This window comes from Carcharhinus amblyrhynchos, chromosome 11 (assembly GCF_965287045.1).
Source record: "Carcharhinus amblyrhynchos chromosome 11, sCarAmb.v2.hapA, whole genome shotgun sequence".
In the NCBI taxonomy this organism is placed as follows: domain Eukaryota; kingdom Metazoa; phylum Chordata; class Chondrichthyes; order Carcharhiniformes; family Carcharhinidae; genus Carcharhinus; species Carcharhinus amblyrhynchos.
This window is the reverse complement of record NC_137334.1, coordinates 41,274,383-41,291,149: the sequence shown is the minus strand read 5'-3', so window position 1 is coordinate 41,291,149 and position 16,767 is coordinate 41,274,383. Positions and strand designations below refer to the sequence as shown.

Below are 16,767 nucleotides of genomic sequence, written 5' to 3'. Positions count from 1 at the left end.
AGATAGGCTTCCAGCCATGCTGTCATTGCCATTTTTCACCTCTGTCATATTTCCTGACTTCACTGCTATCTCTGTTCTTCTCCACTTGAAATCCTCGTCCATTGCTTTGTTAGCTTCAGACTATTCTAATGCAGTCCTGGTTAGCATCCCATAGTCTGCCTCCAAATAAATATGAGGTCATCCAAAACACTGCTGCCTGTGCTCCGACTCACACCAAATCACATTTACTCTCGCCGCTGTTCTCACAGGCCCACACTGGCTCCCAGGTAAACAACATCTTGATTTTAAAATTCTTACTCTGTTTTTCAGATACCATCTTGGCCTCACCCCTTTCTATCTCTGTAATCTCCACCATCCCTACAACTTATTGAGAGACTTGCGTTCTTCTAATTCCTGCCTCTGGAGCATCTCCAGTTTCAATCACTCCACCATTGATGGTCCTGCCTTCGTCTGCTTCGGTCCTAAGCTTTGGAACTTCCTCCCCAAACCTCTGTGTCTGTCTACCTCATTTTCCTACTTGAAGATCTTTAAAATGAACCTGTTTGATCAAGCTTTTGACCTTCTGCCCTAATATCTCCTTCGGAGGTTCGGATTAAGATTTTTTCGTCAACCTTTCCAGAGATTAGGGAAGGAGATGTACGGGCCCCGAAAATATCAAAAGCTGATGAGACAACAGTTTTGCAACACTCTTCCTGCCATCAGCCATTTTGGACGAGATGGGTTTGAGATTAGATGGGCTGCCCTCCCCCACGTGTTGAGCAGTCAATTCAGCATATCAAGAACCTTGTCAAAGATGAGGCTAATTGGGGTTTTCCAGTTGGGGGGTGGGGGGTGGTGCAGTAATTGACCTGGAGTCAGACAGACATCCAGTTAAAGATAACAAGTAGGCTCTCAAAACATGAGGGCCAATCAGAGATATTCTTTCCACTTGAATCAAGACATGGATCTTACAGCCACACTGTAGTGGGAGGAGGGACCGCCTTGCGGATGCTCCTGCACCCCTGCAGGCATGAAGGGCCTCCAGCCTGGCTTGGGGTGCTGGGGGCCCTGAGTCTGCCAACAGGCAGCTGCCCCCAGGCATCTAAACTGGCCTCTGCTGCCTGCAGGAGCCTGGAGGCAGACTTGGAAGTTTCCATTTGGCCTACTTTAATTGGCCTCAATAGGTTATTAACGAGCTATAGATTATGGAGATGTATCAATTTGTATTGTAGTGGTGTTTGTGATGTTATTCCTGCTTCCATACTGAATAGTTCGGCCACTTTAATAGAGACAGCGCGAGCACTGGGATTATCACATCACCTCAAAGCTGGCAATGAAATGATTCATATTTATTGTGCAGCTTCTGTAACAAATTTTGGTGATAGTTTACACTCAGCAGCAAGCAAACTGTGCTCACCATTGGCTGCACTTGTGCTTAATTCATTTCTGTTGGCTCTTGTACTGCTATTTGCAGTAATTAGAGATCTGAAACATCGCTACAGCCTCTTTAGAGAATCTGAAACCTGTGCAAACAGCAAAAGCAATAGAATGTCTCTGCAACCAAACAGATTGAAGAATCCATATGCTTGGACAAACAGGTCGGGAGTTTTAAATTGCTGCAAGGTTCAGAACGGGGCGGAAAGGTACACAATTTTCCACCACTGACCTCCATGCTGGTTTGCCACCACTATCCTGACCCTGAGTCATTTCTAATGATGATGGCTTGGAGTTGGATCTGTTGTTGGTTAGCAAAGCTGCCAATTCAGACCAACTGTTGATCATTTACGTTCCCCTGCCAACTGGAACTTTCAGCCAGCATGGCGAGTCGCCTGTGTCAGCCTGCCATCACCAGCATAAAACCAGAGCAGAAGTAGGCCATTCAGCCCATCAAGTTTGCTTTGCCATTCAATGTGATCAAGACTGATCTGATATGATAATCCTCAACCCCGGCCTGGAAGTGAAGCGGAATGGATGATGAGTCATACGAGGAACCACCTCTTGACTCATAATGGCTGCTGGGTTGCAGCCCCTGACCATCCCCTGAGGGGATGACCCTCAGCAATCACAGGCAGGCAGGTAGCTGTGGCCATTGTTAAGAACATATCTGATGGTGAATGTCAGGATGTTCCAAATCTAGTGTGGGAAACTTGAAACACCAGCACTCAACTCTATTTTACAATTGATGTTAACTTCACCATTGCCACAAAGCCAGGGCCATTCTAACTATTTATTGTAGCTTTTCAGCTCACAAATCATTTAAGTCTGATTGCACTATAGTTTTTGTAACAGGGAAGTTGTATGTTTTCTTCTGCTATCTCACTCAAAGTTTTACAACTGAACAACTGGTTCTTCCAGAGGCCATTCCCTAGTTGTCATCCTGGGTTCATGATTAAAATGCAGTTTTTTCTTTTAAGGTGGTATTATATAATTTCACCTCTGTTTTTTGACCATGTAATAGATTCTTTTATTCTTGAGATTGTGTTAAATTGCCATGTGATCTTGGAATGTAGATTGGGGATTCAACCTTGTTCTAATAATTACAGGCTAATCGGCTGTTCTAAAAACAGATCAACCTGTAGCCTAGCAATGAGCTTCCACTCAGTATTAATGTGCCTGTAAAGTGTTGACAAATCTGCTGTTTATTTATAGCATTTTCTGTTCTCAATATTTCAACATTCAATTTTTCAAAATTCATTTTTGGGATGTGGGTGTCATTGGCTGTGCCAACATTTATTGCCCATCTCAAATTACCCTTGAGAAGGTGGTGTTGCCTTCTTGAACCACTGCAGTCCATGTGGTGTAAGTGCACCCACAGTGCTGTTAGGGAGGGAGTTCCAGGATCTTGATCCAGTGACAGTGAATAAACGGTGATATATTTCCTAGTCAAGATGGTGAGTGTCTTAGAGAGGAACCTCCAGGTGTTCCCACGAGTATGCTGCTCTGGTCCTTCTAGATGGTAGTAGTCATGGGTTCGGAAGATGCTGTCTAAGGATCTTTGGTGAGTTCCTGCAGTGTATCTTATAGATGGTGCATACTGTTGCCACTGTGTGACCAATGGAGGAAGTGAATGTCTGTGGAAAAGATGTCTATCAAGTGATCTGCTTTGTCCTGGTTAATGTTGAGCTTCGTGAGTGTTGTTGGAGCTGCACTCATCCAGACAAGTGGAAAATATTCCATCTTACTCCTGACTTGTGCCTTGAAGATTGTGGACAGGCTTTGGGGAGTCAGGAACTGAGTTACATTTGGTGTAGGGCACAGCACAGCACACCACCACAATGCGGGACGATATCAGGGGGCTATATTGGAGGGCCCCACCAGAGTGGTCCAGGCAACTGAACTGCATTTTGAGGAACCCTATGCACCGCTTCACTTTTGGACGGGTGGCAACATGGGCTTCATTATATTGGTCTCCACATCAGTCTCAGGCCTCAGCACAGGTGTCATCAGCCAAGTCCAAACCGGGTACCCCATGTCCCCTATGAGCCATCCCTGCATGCTGGGGTCCTCCTCAAATACCTCCGGGATATCAGAACTCCTCAATATAAAACTGTTGTGAACACTACTGGGATGTTTGGCGCAGACGTGCATGATATTCAGCTGATGGTCACACACCAACTGCACATTTATTGAATGGAAGCCCTTTCTGTTCATGAATCTTTCTGAATTCTTCATCAGGGCCTTGAGAGCAACGTGGGTGCAGTCTATAGGCCCCTACGCAATTGGCATTCCCATGATGGCTGCGAATCCTGCAGCCCAGGCTACCTGCTGGGCCTGATTCAGGTCAAATTTAATATACTGGTCAGTTCAGGCATAGAGAGCGTCCATGACCTCCCTGACACAGCTGTGGATGGATGGTTGGGAAATGCTACAAAGTCCCCCCACCCCGAGGTGCCACATCCTGCAACAAATGGCACAGGTATTACACTTCCCTTTCATTGACAGCACACAATGCCTGACAGTTGATCAAAGGACACATGCATGACGAACTGCTGGGGTCTCTGCTGCCCCCCCACCCCCCACCCCCGGGTGGCAGCCACGTCCTGCCTCCAGCACCCATCTCCCTCTACTCCTGTGAGTGGCAAGGCTTGGACCTCTGCTGCCCACAATTCATCCTCCTCCTCCTTCTCCTCCTCCTCAGCTCCAGCAGTAACCAAAAGAACAGCAAGATCAATGGGTTACATTGTAAAAGCCATCTCGTCAATCTGAAGAGGGGCAGGGTGGGATTTGGGGAAGGGGAGAGACAGATGGAGAAGTTAAAGAATTCTGCTTGCCTGCAGCAAACAACACACATTCCCCATACCAGCCCCCCACCACAGATTCCAGATTGGCAACACAATACCCCCCCCCCCCTCACAAACACACACCCAGAACCCATGCAGTAGTGGCCAGAGACAGCACTGCTTGATAAGTCCTGAGGTTGCAGCACTGCAATTTGAAAGCAGAGACTTACCTCCTCGCCCACCCTCTCTGCTCAAGCGCCTGATTGCGACTTTTATATTTGGTGTTTTCCTGCCTGATCCGGCTGCAGTGAGTGAGGTGGTTAAGGCAGGTGAACTGGGATAATTGGGAATGAAGCTCGCTAATTACATTGTGATGAATGCAAAAATGTGCAAATTGATATTTTGTCCGTTTTGGGTGAGCTCCCAATTGTGCCGATTTCTTGGGAAAATGGGAATGGGTGCAAAAATGGGCACCATTCCCACTAGTCGCAGCAGCCCAATTTTATGACTTTTTCCTGCCGCAAAATGGGAATGAAGGTCATAAAATTCCCCCCAATGTATCTCAAGGGGTGACGGTCCCACAAATAGCACTGAGATAAATGACAACACTGCTAGAAAACTTCCTCCAGATAATAAATGATTAATATCACAACCCACTTCCCATGATGTTTACACTTAGTTTTATGGATCTGTTCTCAGGTTCAGCGTTTTAGCATCACTTGTCACTCTTGTGAATGGACATGGCTTCCCTATCATCCCGAGATCATCTTTGCTTCTACTATCTTGTTAAGCATTAGTCCAACTAAGGGACTGTAACAATAAGTTTCTTCATTTTGTACAATAGATTCCCCTCTCTCCCATGTATATTTCTCCTACTTTTCAGGAACTGAACTGTAAAGGACTCTAGTGAGAGGAGGCCAACTGTAAAACAGCAATTTGGTTTATTCTACATAAAATACATAAAAACAATTTTCACAGCATGATTCAATCAGTTTGTTACTGCAATTCATGTTGAGCAAAAGTAATCAATTTCCTGCATTAATTTGGCTTTTGACTTTCCTGAACCACAGGTGATGCATGTTCTGACTGGACAACAGCCATTTTCTTTAATTGTATCTATTCAATAAGCCATGTTTACAAAGCATGGATGTTCACACCAGTCAGGACTTTATTGCAAGGGATGGAATGAATGCATGTCTGATCCTTCGTACAGAAAATAAATGTTTCTCAGTTCCTACAAAAGTTTGACATTACTATTTTGCTTTTTTGCAGGTACAATCAATGGCTATAGTGGCCTTAGGCTTGTTCAGGTTCCCAGAATAAATTTAACTTCACAGCAGCAAGGATAAGTTTTGAAACTTAAGAACAAAAAAAACTAAAACAAAAAAAATCATGGAAGGGACTAAACTATTTATATAAAATTTAGCATTATGAAAATGTTATTGAAAGAGGGGGCAAAATATTTCCTGTATTCTAATATAAAATTCTTTGTTATAAATTTTATATTTACATTTTGTCATGGGTTTTAGCAGCACCTGTGTGTTAATTCATTAAATGTATTAATTATACATGTCTCTTTCTTTAATGATTGAGAGACTGTAAAACCTAAATAAATTTACTAAATTGTCACTGTTGGATATGATACCTTTTTGAGAGCATTCAGAGTTCTACAGTCAGCTGTGATAATAAGTCACTGCAGTTTGTTGTCAAGCTGCGTACGTTAGCATCCTTATTTGATATCTAAATGTCCCATTGCCTACTGACAGTCATCTTCTTTATAGTTTTCCTCTGCAGTGCAGTTTTTTCCCTTAATAAATACATATCCCTGTCATACTGAGGTGAAACAAGCAGAATGTTACTTAACCCACTCTTTTTAGAGTTCTAGATACTTCATCTCCTCTGAGCTTTGGTGTTGGTGAGGCAAATTTCCCATCTAATGAGTTGACTTCAGGTAGACACCAAAGAATGATGTGGCATCTCTAGGTCTTCAGTGTAATCATCTGAAGCTGCTACTTTGTGCTTTGGAACTTAGACATGGAGATATTTTCGCCTTTATAGAACTTCATGGCTTTTTTGGAATTTTTGATTTTATTGAAACAATAACCTTGCACTTGTGCAACTGATAGGGAAGCTGTAATTTGTTGCTGGTGTTGGTGCTCGATGCTGCTATCCTTGAACTTGGTCATAGTAGAGATAAAGTCCTGAAAAGTTTACGGCGCTGAAAGAAAGTGGCTATTCAGAACATCATGTCTACTGGCCAAAAAAGAGAGAATAAAGAAACTAGTCCCTGATCTGTAGCCTTGCAGGTATAGCACTTCAGGTGCAGATCCAGGTATCTTGTAAATGAGTTGAGCACTTCAATCTCAACTACCAGTTCAGACAGTGAATTCCAGACACCGACCACACTGGCTGAAAAGGTTTTTCCTCATGTCCCCTCTAATCCTTCTGTCAATTACATTGAATCTATGCTCTCTGGCAATTGACTCCTCAACTAAGGGAAACAGGTCTTTCCTGTCTCCCATATTTAGGCCCCTCATAATTTTACATCTCAATTAAGGCACTCCTGAGCCTCCTCTGTTTCATTGGAAACCACTTTTCATTCGCAAAATCCGCTATCGACTATGATTCTTTGTTTCCTATTGCTGAAGCAGTTTTGGACTCAACTCAGCCACCTTCCCTTCTATGACATGGGATGCCACTTTTCTGACCAATCTGCCATGTGGGATATTGTTAGACGCCTTACTAAAACCAGCGTAGACGATATCCACTGCTCTACCCTCCTCAACCCTCCTTGTTACTTCCTCAAAAAATTTGATTAATTTATTAGCATGATCTTCCCCTGACAAAGCTATTATGACTATCCCTGATCAATCTGTACCTTTCTAAGTGATAGTTTACCCTATGTCTCAGAATTGATTCCAATACTTTGGCCACCACCAAAGTTAGATTGACTGTCCTATAATTTTCTGGCTTAGACATCACACCCTTTTTAAATATTGATACAACGTTTGGAGACCTTCAATCCTCTGGTGCCTCGGCTGTGTGTAATGACGATTGGCAAATGATCCCCAGTGCATCTCCTATTTTCTCCTTGGCACTTTTCAACAGCCTGGAATATGATCTAGCTGGACCTAGTGATTTATCCATCTTCAAGAATGTCAGTCTATACTACTACTTCCTTTATGCTTATTGAATCTAATATTCATACTCCTCTAAGTAGAGTAAGTGCATCATCTCTCTTCTTAGTGAAGACAAAGACAAATTATTCATTTAAAATCCCTGCCCGCATCAAAACTTAAGTTACTATGTGCATCTCTGATGGGTCCTATTTGTTCCTTTGTTATTGTCTTGCTCTTAATGTACTGGTAAAACATGTTTGGGTTTTCATTGATTTTACCTATTTTTCATGTCCTCTCTTTGCTTTCCTAATTTTCTTTTTTACTTTACTCCTTTAGTTTCTATATTCCTCTATGCTCTCTACAGTATTGAGCATTTTGTGACTATCATGAGCTTTTTTTCTGCTTTCTCTTATTCTGTTGGATAACCAAGGGGCTCTAGATTAGGAGACCAATTTGTGCCAATATCCCTTTTATTTCTTGCAAAGCTAACCTTTCTCTTTCTCATCTGCCTGCTATGATGACAATGAACTCACAAATATTTAACATTCGTGTTCCATATGCTCAGCATGTGAACATATAACAGATTGCTAATTTTCTTAAAAATCTATGCACTTGTTGAAAAATGTTTCACAGCCCTGAAAAGCATCCTAGAAGTGATTCCCTTCCAATCAAATCATTGTTACTGCAACTTATATTGTTCTCAGATTATTTTGGATTTACTATGTTACTCTAGTCCTGGTTCTAAAGTCAGCCTAGTTATTGTTGCATGACTGGTTTGAATGCAATGGTTAAATAATTTGCAGCGTAATTTCGTCATACATAGGTTTGGTAAATGCACCGTTTTGACACAAAATGTGCCCACAAAGGGTTTAGGCTATCATAGATGTGTGCTTTTAATCAAGTTTGTTCAGATGCAAGATTGCATTCAAAACGGAGATGCAAAGCCAAACAGCTTTCCGAGCCTATTATACCTAAAACTAATAATCTTCAGCATTTTTAAAATTTTAAATTTTTTTAAACTTTCAGCCGAGTGGCAAGATTCATGCCGGTATCCCACTGTCACAGCAGGTCTGTAATGAGAGCAGGCTTTCCATGTCTGAATCAGTGTCAGAATTTTTTGATGCTCAAGAAGTGCTCCTGTCTGCAAGTTCTTCCGAGAATGAGGTAAGAGAGAAAATATTACAACACTTTGACACAGAAAATCTTCCTCTGGGAGGAAAAGTGAAAATTTAATGGATAGCCAACAGTATTGGCTTTATCGAAAATTCCAGTCGTTCACTTTAAGTGTAACGTGTTCCCATATATGGGAAAAAATACTTTCAGATTCTTTAATGACAGGAGATTATACCACACACAATGTATTATTTTCCTGTTTAGTTGGAGATGTGGTTTTTAAGCTTGCCTATTCCTATAAGGCGAAATCTCCAACAGTTAAAAGCAAAGAGGGCCCCAGGTGTGATAGAAGTGAAGGGCTGAATTTTCATTGTTACTGGGGTGGGAATTAGGTGCAGTCTGAATTTAAAAATCGAATTCCAACAGGGCGTCTTGTGATCCCAGTGCCTCCAGGATGTGCTCTAATTTTCAAAGGGAGGGTAGGGGTGGGGGAATGGGGAACCCACTGGTTTTCAATTAAGGGCCCTTTAAGATCTGTGTGGAGTTTTACAATGGGCCAGGAAAAGCGAGACTGCAATTATTAAATGTGATTTTTGGCAAAATCAAACAGTCTGATGCTTGTTACTGCGCAGCTGTTGGGGTCAAAGTGTGGAGAAATAAATGCTGGAACTTTCTGATCATTCACCCTGGCAGGACCTTCTGGTCCCGCCAATGGTGGCTGCCGTTGTCACCCACCCTGTGGGTTTCTTGGTGGCACATGGTGTGTTCAACGACAGGACCAGAAGATCCCACCACCAGCCAATGGCAGGCTGCTTCCCGCGGCAGGTTTCTCAGTGAATCCCAGCCTTTGATGCATTGAGAAGTAGTGAGATCTTGTTCCAGATTGAATGCAATGCTGCTCATTAAGCCACATGGCCATCTTTTTATAGCTTTCATGCTGCTAGCCCACCAAGGTGCTGTCTGTTCCCTTCAGCAAGGTAGTGATAGGCCCCATCGTGGCTGCCATCAGCCCCCATGGGCACTGTGCTCACCTCCTGTCCAATTAAGGAATTAACATTTCAAAATTGCATTGCATGAGCACTGCAGTTGAGGCATGCTGTCAGGACCCAGAAATTATCTAGGCATCGTGTTCCTGTTCCAATTTGAAAGTCCAACCTGTGGTGGTCAATTTCAGGTTAAAACTCAGCCATTCGTAGTTTTTTTTCCTCTAAAACAGACTGTGCTGTACTGTTCACTGATTTATATATTTTTTATATCTTATTAGAAGTCTCCTAGGTTTGGATAAGGCTGCACTTCAAGTGTGTAGTGCCTGCAGGCACTTCAACCTGAAGCGCACTGCCTGAGGTCAGGAATAATAGTCTGTTATTTTCTGCAGTGTGTTAACAAGCTGCAGTGAAAACTGACTTGCAGTAGGTTCCTACATATAGCCTACTTGTATTTATGATACTTGAGTCAAGATGTAAACAATTTTGTTTTCTTTCACAACAAATCTCATACTTCTGTTTTTAATCCTTAGGGATCAGATGATGAATCGTATGTTAGTGATGTCAGTGACAATATTTCAGAAGACAATGCCAGTGTTGGAGAGACAGTTTCTCGACAATGTATGAACAAAAACATACAATATCAGTTAGTGATGAGGGGATTTTAAAAATGTGTGTGCATGCGTGCATGTTATTGGGCTATTGTTCTTCACTATTTTCATAATGATGTGGAATTGGAAGCATAATTTGTGGATAACATCAAAATGGGGGATATATTTGATATAAAGGAAGAATATGACAAAATACAGGAAGATGTGACTACAATTGCAGAATGGTTGTTTAATTGGCAAATTAACTTCAGTCTGGATATGAGAGAGAGAGTTCATTTCTGGTAGGAAGAATAAAGAAGGTTATATACTCCTTGGAAAATAAATACCTGAATTGGGTAGAGGAACAAAAGGTCTGGGGTACAGATACATAAATCACTAAAGAAGTGCTGCAGTGTAAGGCAGTGTTACAGCAGACAAAGTATTGAGATTCGTTTCTAGAAGGATGGAGCGAAAAACAGAAATAGTGCTTAACTTATTAAAAAGTTAAAATTGTTGATTAAAATGCACTTGGAGCAATGTGAACAGTTCTTGGCTCCATATTATTAAAAGAATATGGATGCAGGTGTAAAAAAGATTTATTGGACTAATACCAAAACTGAGAGGTGATACTTTTCAGGCCAACTTGAATTTTCTGGGCTCTTTTCTCAAGAAAAGAGAAAATTGAGTGCGATCTGATCGAAACTTTTAAAATTATGAGATAGTGTGATAGCATTGTCAGAAAGAAGATTTCCCCATTTGTGGATGAGACCAGAACTAGACATATATAGGATAGCCACTAATAAATTGCAAAAAGAATCAAGGCGAAAGTACTTTATTCAGAGAGCGGTTAGAATGTGAAACTCACCGGGAGTTGTTCAGACAGAGATATTTAAGGGAAGATGGATAAGCACGACAGAGAGAAAGGAAGAGCAAGATATGTTGATGGAGTTTGTTAAGGGGTGAGCGAAGCACAGTCATCTCAATCGATCTGTTGCACCAAATGATTCATTTCCACGTGGTAAATACTTTAAGTTACTGCTAACTGCCATGTAGATAGAAAAAAATCAAAAAGCAGTATGTCATAAGTTCAGCGATATCTTAAGCTACGTTTACCAGCTGATCTCTCACCTGTTATTGTCTCCATGCTGTTGTTTAATCAGTTTTTCTTTGATTTTGTTAATCTCCTTCCATTTTCTAAGGTTAGTTTACTTTTTAATGCAGCATTGGTAGGTGAGATCACAGTTTCCATAACTACATGCCAATTCAGCTGATTTAAATTGAAATGATATTGGGACTTATTTAATTGAATATTAAAGGAAATAGCATGCGGTGCACATTTTATACTTTAAGCAGCAGCTCCTCTTCCAGTTTAATCAGTGCAGGCTAGCATTCTCTGCACTCAAGAGGAGAGCAATGGAAAGGACAGGACATAGATTAGCAGAGCCTTGGAAAGAAAGGTACTGAATTACCACCTGGTTATCTATGTCAGTCCCGGTTCACCATGATAATCTTATCAGCTATATTCATTTTCAAGCATTGAAAGATAATTGTATACTACTGTGGAATGGTATTACAGAATGCCTCATTAACTGAATTACAGCAAGTTATTATCCTACTGAGTCATTGGATATCATTCCACTGTTACATTACAAGAGTTGTCAGTTTATCTTTATCTCCTGAAACAAAAGACCTCAAATGACAGTACTCAGCTGCTCTTAAGATATAATCATCTCTTGTAAAACATAATTGAATATTCATAATAGTCAGAAATCCTTAATACTGGAGATGTGTTGGCCGTTTCCTTAACTCTGGGATGAAGAGAGTACGAGTGTGAGTAAGTCTCACATGTTAACAGTGTGGTTCAAATGACCACATATATGTCAAACAGATACAACAACTTGCATTTGTGTAGTGCTTCTCATGTAGGAGAATAGAGCACTTTACAGTGGAGGGTGCAAAGAGCAAGTGATGAAAATGATAAAAGGACCGAAAAAGTATGATTGAAGAGTTTTTTTAAGACGACCTTTAGAAAGGAGTGAACATGAGCGGGTATTTTTGGGATAGAGGTTGAAAGAATATAGGTGCTGTGGCTAAAGTAATGACTCCTTCAAAAGAATAAAGGAATGGGATAAGCAGTATTTCAAACCTGTAAAGTGGAGGGTTTAGTTTGAAACATAGCCCTTTAAAACAGCTATCATATTCCTACTACCCATTGTATGAAGAAGTCTGAGGATATTCAGCTCCTGATAAATTGAGTAAATCTGTCAGATGATATGATCAGAATTCTGTGTTTGGAAACCCTTCAATTCCAATAGCCTTCCCTGTTTCCATTCACAGCAATCGAGCTCACATTCAATGAGATCAAGACTGACCTGTATCCCTAACTCTATTCACCCAGCATGACTTCATGTCCCTAACAAACAAGATTTAAAATTATTAATTGGGCTTGTATCTGTGGTTCTTGTGGGAGAAACCTCATCCTCCTACTACCCATTGTATGAAGAAGTATTTTCTAAATTCTGTTCTGAATGAACTGATAGGGATGGGGATCATAAAATTCCCCTGGTGGCATTCACCTGTCCTCAATTTTGCAGAGTTACGGGGTGAGTCCTAAGGTGGCCTGCCTGCATTTGTCCCATTTGAGGCCCTTAAATGGCCAATTATTAACCATAGTCATTTCCCAACTTCAATTTTGAGGCTGAGGGGAGGAGTTCAGCAGCAGGGGCAAAACCCAATAGGTCACCCTGTCCCAGACTTCGGGCCACACAGACGCTCTTTACCCCTCTGGCCTCTATCAAGCCCTTCACCCAGCTCGCCCCACTCTTGCTCAACTTGTCTTCCACCTCTGTCATATTTAGCTGCTCCTGGACTTGGAATTTGGAGATTGCTTGTAGTCATAGACTTGGTCACTGCTGCCAAAGGCACTGCTGGGACTACAGAGCTGCCAGCCATTTGGCACACTGTCTCCATAATAAAGGAGCTGGGACTGTTGCAATCAGCAGGGATGCTTTCCCTGCTGACTCTTTTTGTGTTGGAACCATGCCAGTTGTAATGACCTGCCCGTTGTTCTCCTTTTCTTGTCTTACCAAGTAGTAACCTTATATTTTCCCACATTATATCTATCTAGCAAGTTGTTGCCTACCAATTTCACCTACCTATGTCCCTTTGCACTCTTTTTGGGCTGGATTTTACCAGTTCTTTAGCAACGTGCGAGGAGACAGGGAAGTTGACAAGATGGTGCTGGAAATCATTGGAGGGAGAGCCTATCGTCTTCCTGCTGCCATGCCAGTTTGTCAATGGCAGGAAGTGTGGCAGACGGCCAACGGAGAAGCTCTTCCCACCTCACTAGTATTCCACCAGCATGGTGGTCCCGCCCACCCCACCCCACCCCACCCCACTCCACAGCCATGTGCAGTGACCACATGGTGGTTTCCTGGTGGGCTTTGGGGTGATGGAGATGATGGCCTTCCTTTCAGATACCTTTTTGTCCCAGATATTGGAATCTGTGGTGATGGCTGCCTTATGGCAACATTGCCTCGGCCTCAGCAAGCCCCCTGGAAATGATCCATTAACCTTCACTTTGCTGTTAGCTGATGTTGTATCCATAATAATGTGTTGTCACTAATACCATGAACATAAGAACATAAGAAATAGGAGCAGGAGTAGGCCATCCAGCCCTTCGAGCCTGCCCCGCCATTCAATAAGATCATGGCTGATCTGTCGCTGCTCAGTTCCACTTTCCCGCTTTCTCCCCATAACCCTTAATCCCCTCTCTTATCAAAAACCCATCAACCCGCGTCTTAAAAATATTTAGCGAGGCAGCCTCCACCACTTCAACGGGCAGAGAATTCCAGAGATTCACCACCCTTTGAGTGAAGAAGTTCCTCCTCAACTCCGTTCTAAACCGCCCCCCTTTTATCTTGAGGCTGTGCCCCCTAGTCCTACTGTCTTTTTTGAGCGGGAAGAGTCTCTCCACCTCTATCCTATCCATCCCATTCATCATCTTATACGTCTCAATGAGATCTCCCCTCATTCTTCTAAACTCTAACGAGTACAAGCCCAGTTTATTCAGCCTCTCCTCATAGCTCAACCCCCTCAACTCCGGTATCAGCCTAGTAAACCTCCTCTGCACTCCCTCCAAGGCCAAAATATCTTTGCGTAGGTGCGGTGCCCAAAACTGCACACAGTACTCCAGCTGAGCTTTTATCTTGTGCAGAAAGCTTTTTCTGTCAAAGGTTTATCAAATGCCTTTTGGAAATCCAAATACTTACTATTACTAGTTCCCCTTTATTGTGATTGTTACGTCCTCAACTAATTCTAATAAATTTGTTTAACACAATTTCCCTTTCATAGAAGAGATAAGAAAGTAGAATGACTAACACCATTGAACTTTGTCTCCTTGGTTAACTTGAGTCAGGCAGTTTCAGTGTCATGAATGGATCAGAATCAAGACAGGAAGGATTTGAAAGCAATTGGTGGACGATGTAACCGTGGAGATGCTAATGTTAACCTTGATACTTACAAGGACATTGAAAAGAAAGTATATGTTTTAGATCGGGTGTTAGTTTGACAGAATAGAGTAGGGTTTTTTTTTGAAAAGGAACAATAACCATCTTAAAGGGAATTGGGATATTGATACTATAGGGACAGCTTGGCAATACAAGATATTGGAAGTTGAGAAGAGGAAATGACTTAATCGTCAAGAGCTTTGTAGAAGTCGGGCAGTTAATTGAAGAAACAGAGGAGAATTTCATGGAGCAATCAGTTTGGGGAAGGGATGAGAAAGCAATTGCAAAGAAGGGATGAGGAGAAACAAAGTTGGAGCAGACTAAAGTATTAGGGTTAAAGATGGAGAAGGTCCTATACCATGTAATCATAAATTCCTCCTTTTATGTGGCTTTGTGTAGATTTTTCAAAATAGATGATTAGCTGCCTTCTGAACCAATGGGAAGAGAGTTCAAATTTAATGAACCTTATTCCTACTTGACATGAATTTTAATTTCTGATATGATAGTGACGACTCAAAGAGCGGCAATGAATCTTAAAGTATAATTACTTACACTTTCCACCTCCTTGAGGAATACTTTTCAATATATAAAGTAAGGGTGATTGTGAACAACTGAGTAATGAACCTACATTTCACTGAATATTTAATTGATTCCTTGTCAGGTTCAGGCATACTATGTCAATTAGTAATGCAATAAAATGGTTTCTATGGTTATAACCATCTTAAATTATTTTTGTAAACAAATGGAAATCCTATGGGCTGTTGCTAATTAAACTTGTAAAAATGAATTATAATAACTGTTCTTCTGAGCTGTTGTTAAAGCTTACTAAGGTGCATTATCCCTCAAAACTTTCTTTGTACTAGGAGGGCTGCAAACTTTCTGAGCACTACTTCCACATCTTGGGAAGTTTACATTTTAAAAGTTGCTGAAATAAGCAGGCCTCAACTTGAAATTTTAATGTGCAGTAATCTGCAGATTGCTGAGCATCTGTGAGCATTACAGGAAAAAGTGCTCTCTTCCCTCTCCTCTCATTGTCCTTCTCCTTACACTTCTCACATTTCCCACTCTCCCCTTCCTCACATACCCCATGCTCCCAGTGCTTACATCTGCTATCTTTATTAGCTTGGATAGATGACTGGCTAACTGACAGAAGGCAGAGAGTTGGGATAAATGAGTCATTTTATGGTTGACAATGTGCAGTTAGTGGGGTGCCACAGGGTTCGGTCCTCAGGCCCCTACTGTTTACAATTTATATTAATGATTTGGATACAGGATAGGAGGTACTATAGCCATATTTGCAGATGACACTATATTAGGTGAGTCTCAATGAGGAAATAAGAAATTTACAAATGGATATAGATAGGTTAAGTGAATGGGTCAAAATGTGGCAGATGGAGTTTAATGTGAGGTCATCCATTTTGGTCGGAAAAATAGGAAGGCAACTTGTTATCTAAATGGAGAGAGACTTTGGGGTTCTTTGGTGCAGAAGGATCTGGGTGTTCTCATGCATGAGTCACAGAAACCTGATATGCAGGTACAGGAGATAATAAGGAAAGCAAATGAAATTTTAGCATTTATAGCCAAAGGAATAGAGTATAAAAGTAGGGAAGTGTTGCTGCAACTATACAAGGCATTGGTGAGACAGCACCTGGAGTACTGTGTACAGTTTTGGTCCCCTTATTTGGGGAAGGTTGAAGTGACGTTAGAGACAGTTCAGAGAAGGTTCACTAGATTGATTCCAGCAATAGAGGTTTACAGCATGGAAATAGGCCTTTCGACCCCGCTTGTCCATGCTACCCTTTTTTAAAACCCCAAAGCTAGTCCCAATTGCCTGCTTTTGGCCCATATCTCTCTCATACCCATCTTACCCATGTAACTGTCTAACTACTTTTTAAAAGACAAAATTGTATCTATCTCTATTACTACCTCTGGCAGCTTGTTCCAGACACAAACCACCTTCTGTGTGAAAAAATTGCCTCTCTGGACACTTTGGTACCTCTCCCCTCTCACCATAAACCTATGTCTTCTAGTTTTAGACTCCCCTACCTTTGGGAAAAGATATTGATTAACTAGCTGATCTGTGCCCTTCATTATTTCAGACCATTGTGGGAGGCTAGGGAAGAAATTGCAGGTCCCCTAGCAGAGATATTAAAATTATTGATAGTCATGGCTGAGGTGCCTGAAGATTGGAGGATGGCAAATGTTATGCCTTTGTTTAGAAAAGGCTGCAGGAATCAGCCTGGGCTTATTCCTGC

At 41.7% G+C, this 16,767-nt stretch overlaps 1 protein-coding gene across 2 annotated transcripts in view; it reads left to right on the top strand.

The window, feature by feature from the left end:
- osbpl6 (oxysterol binding protein-like 6) overlaps positions 1–16,767 on the top strand; it is a 156,073-nt gene that overhangs the window by 101,855 nt on the left and 37,451 nt on the right. For both annotated transcript variants that reach the window (XM_080198910.1, XM_080198909.1), the window contains 2 exons: positions 8,345–8,482; positions 9,948–10,035. In XM_080198910.1, the coding sequence (XP_080055036.1) occupies positions 8,345–8,482; positions 9,948–10,035 (226 nt within the window). The remainder of the gene's footprint in view (positions 1–8,344; positions 8,483–9,947; positions 10,036–16,767) is intronic.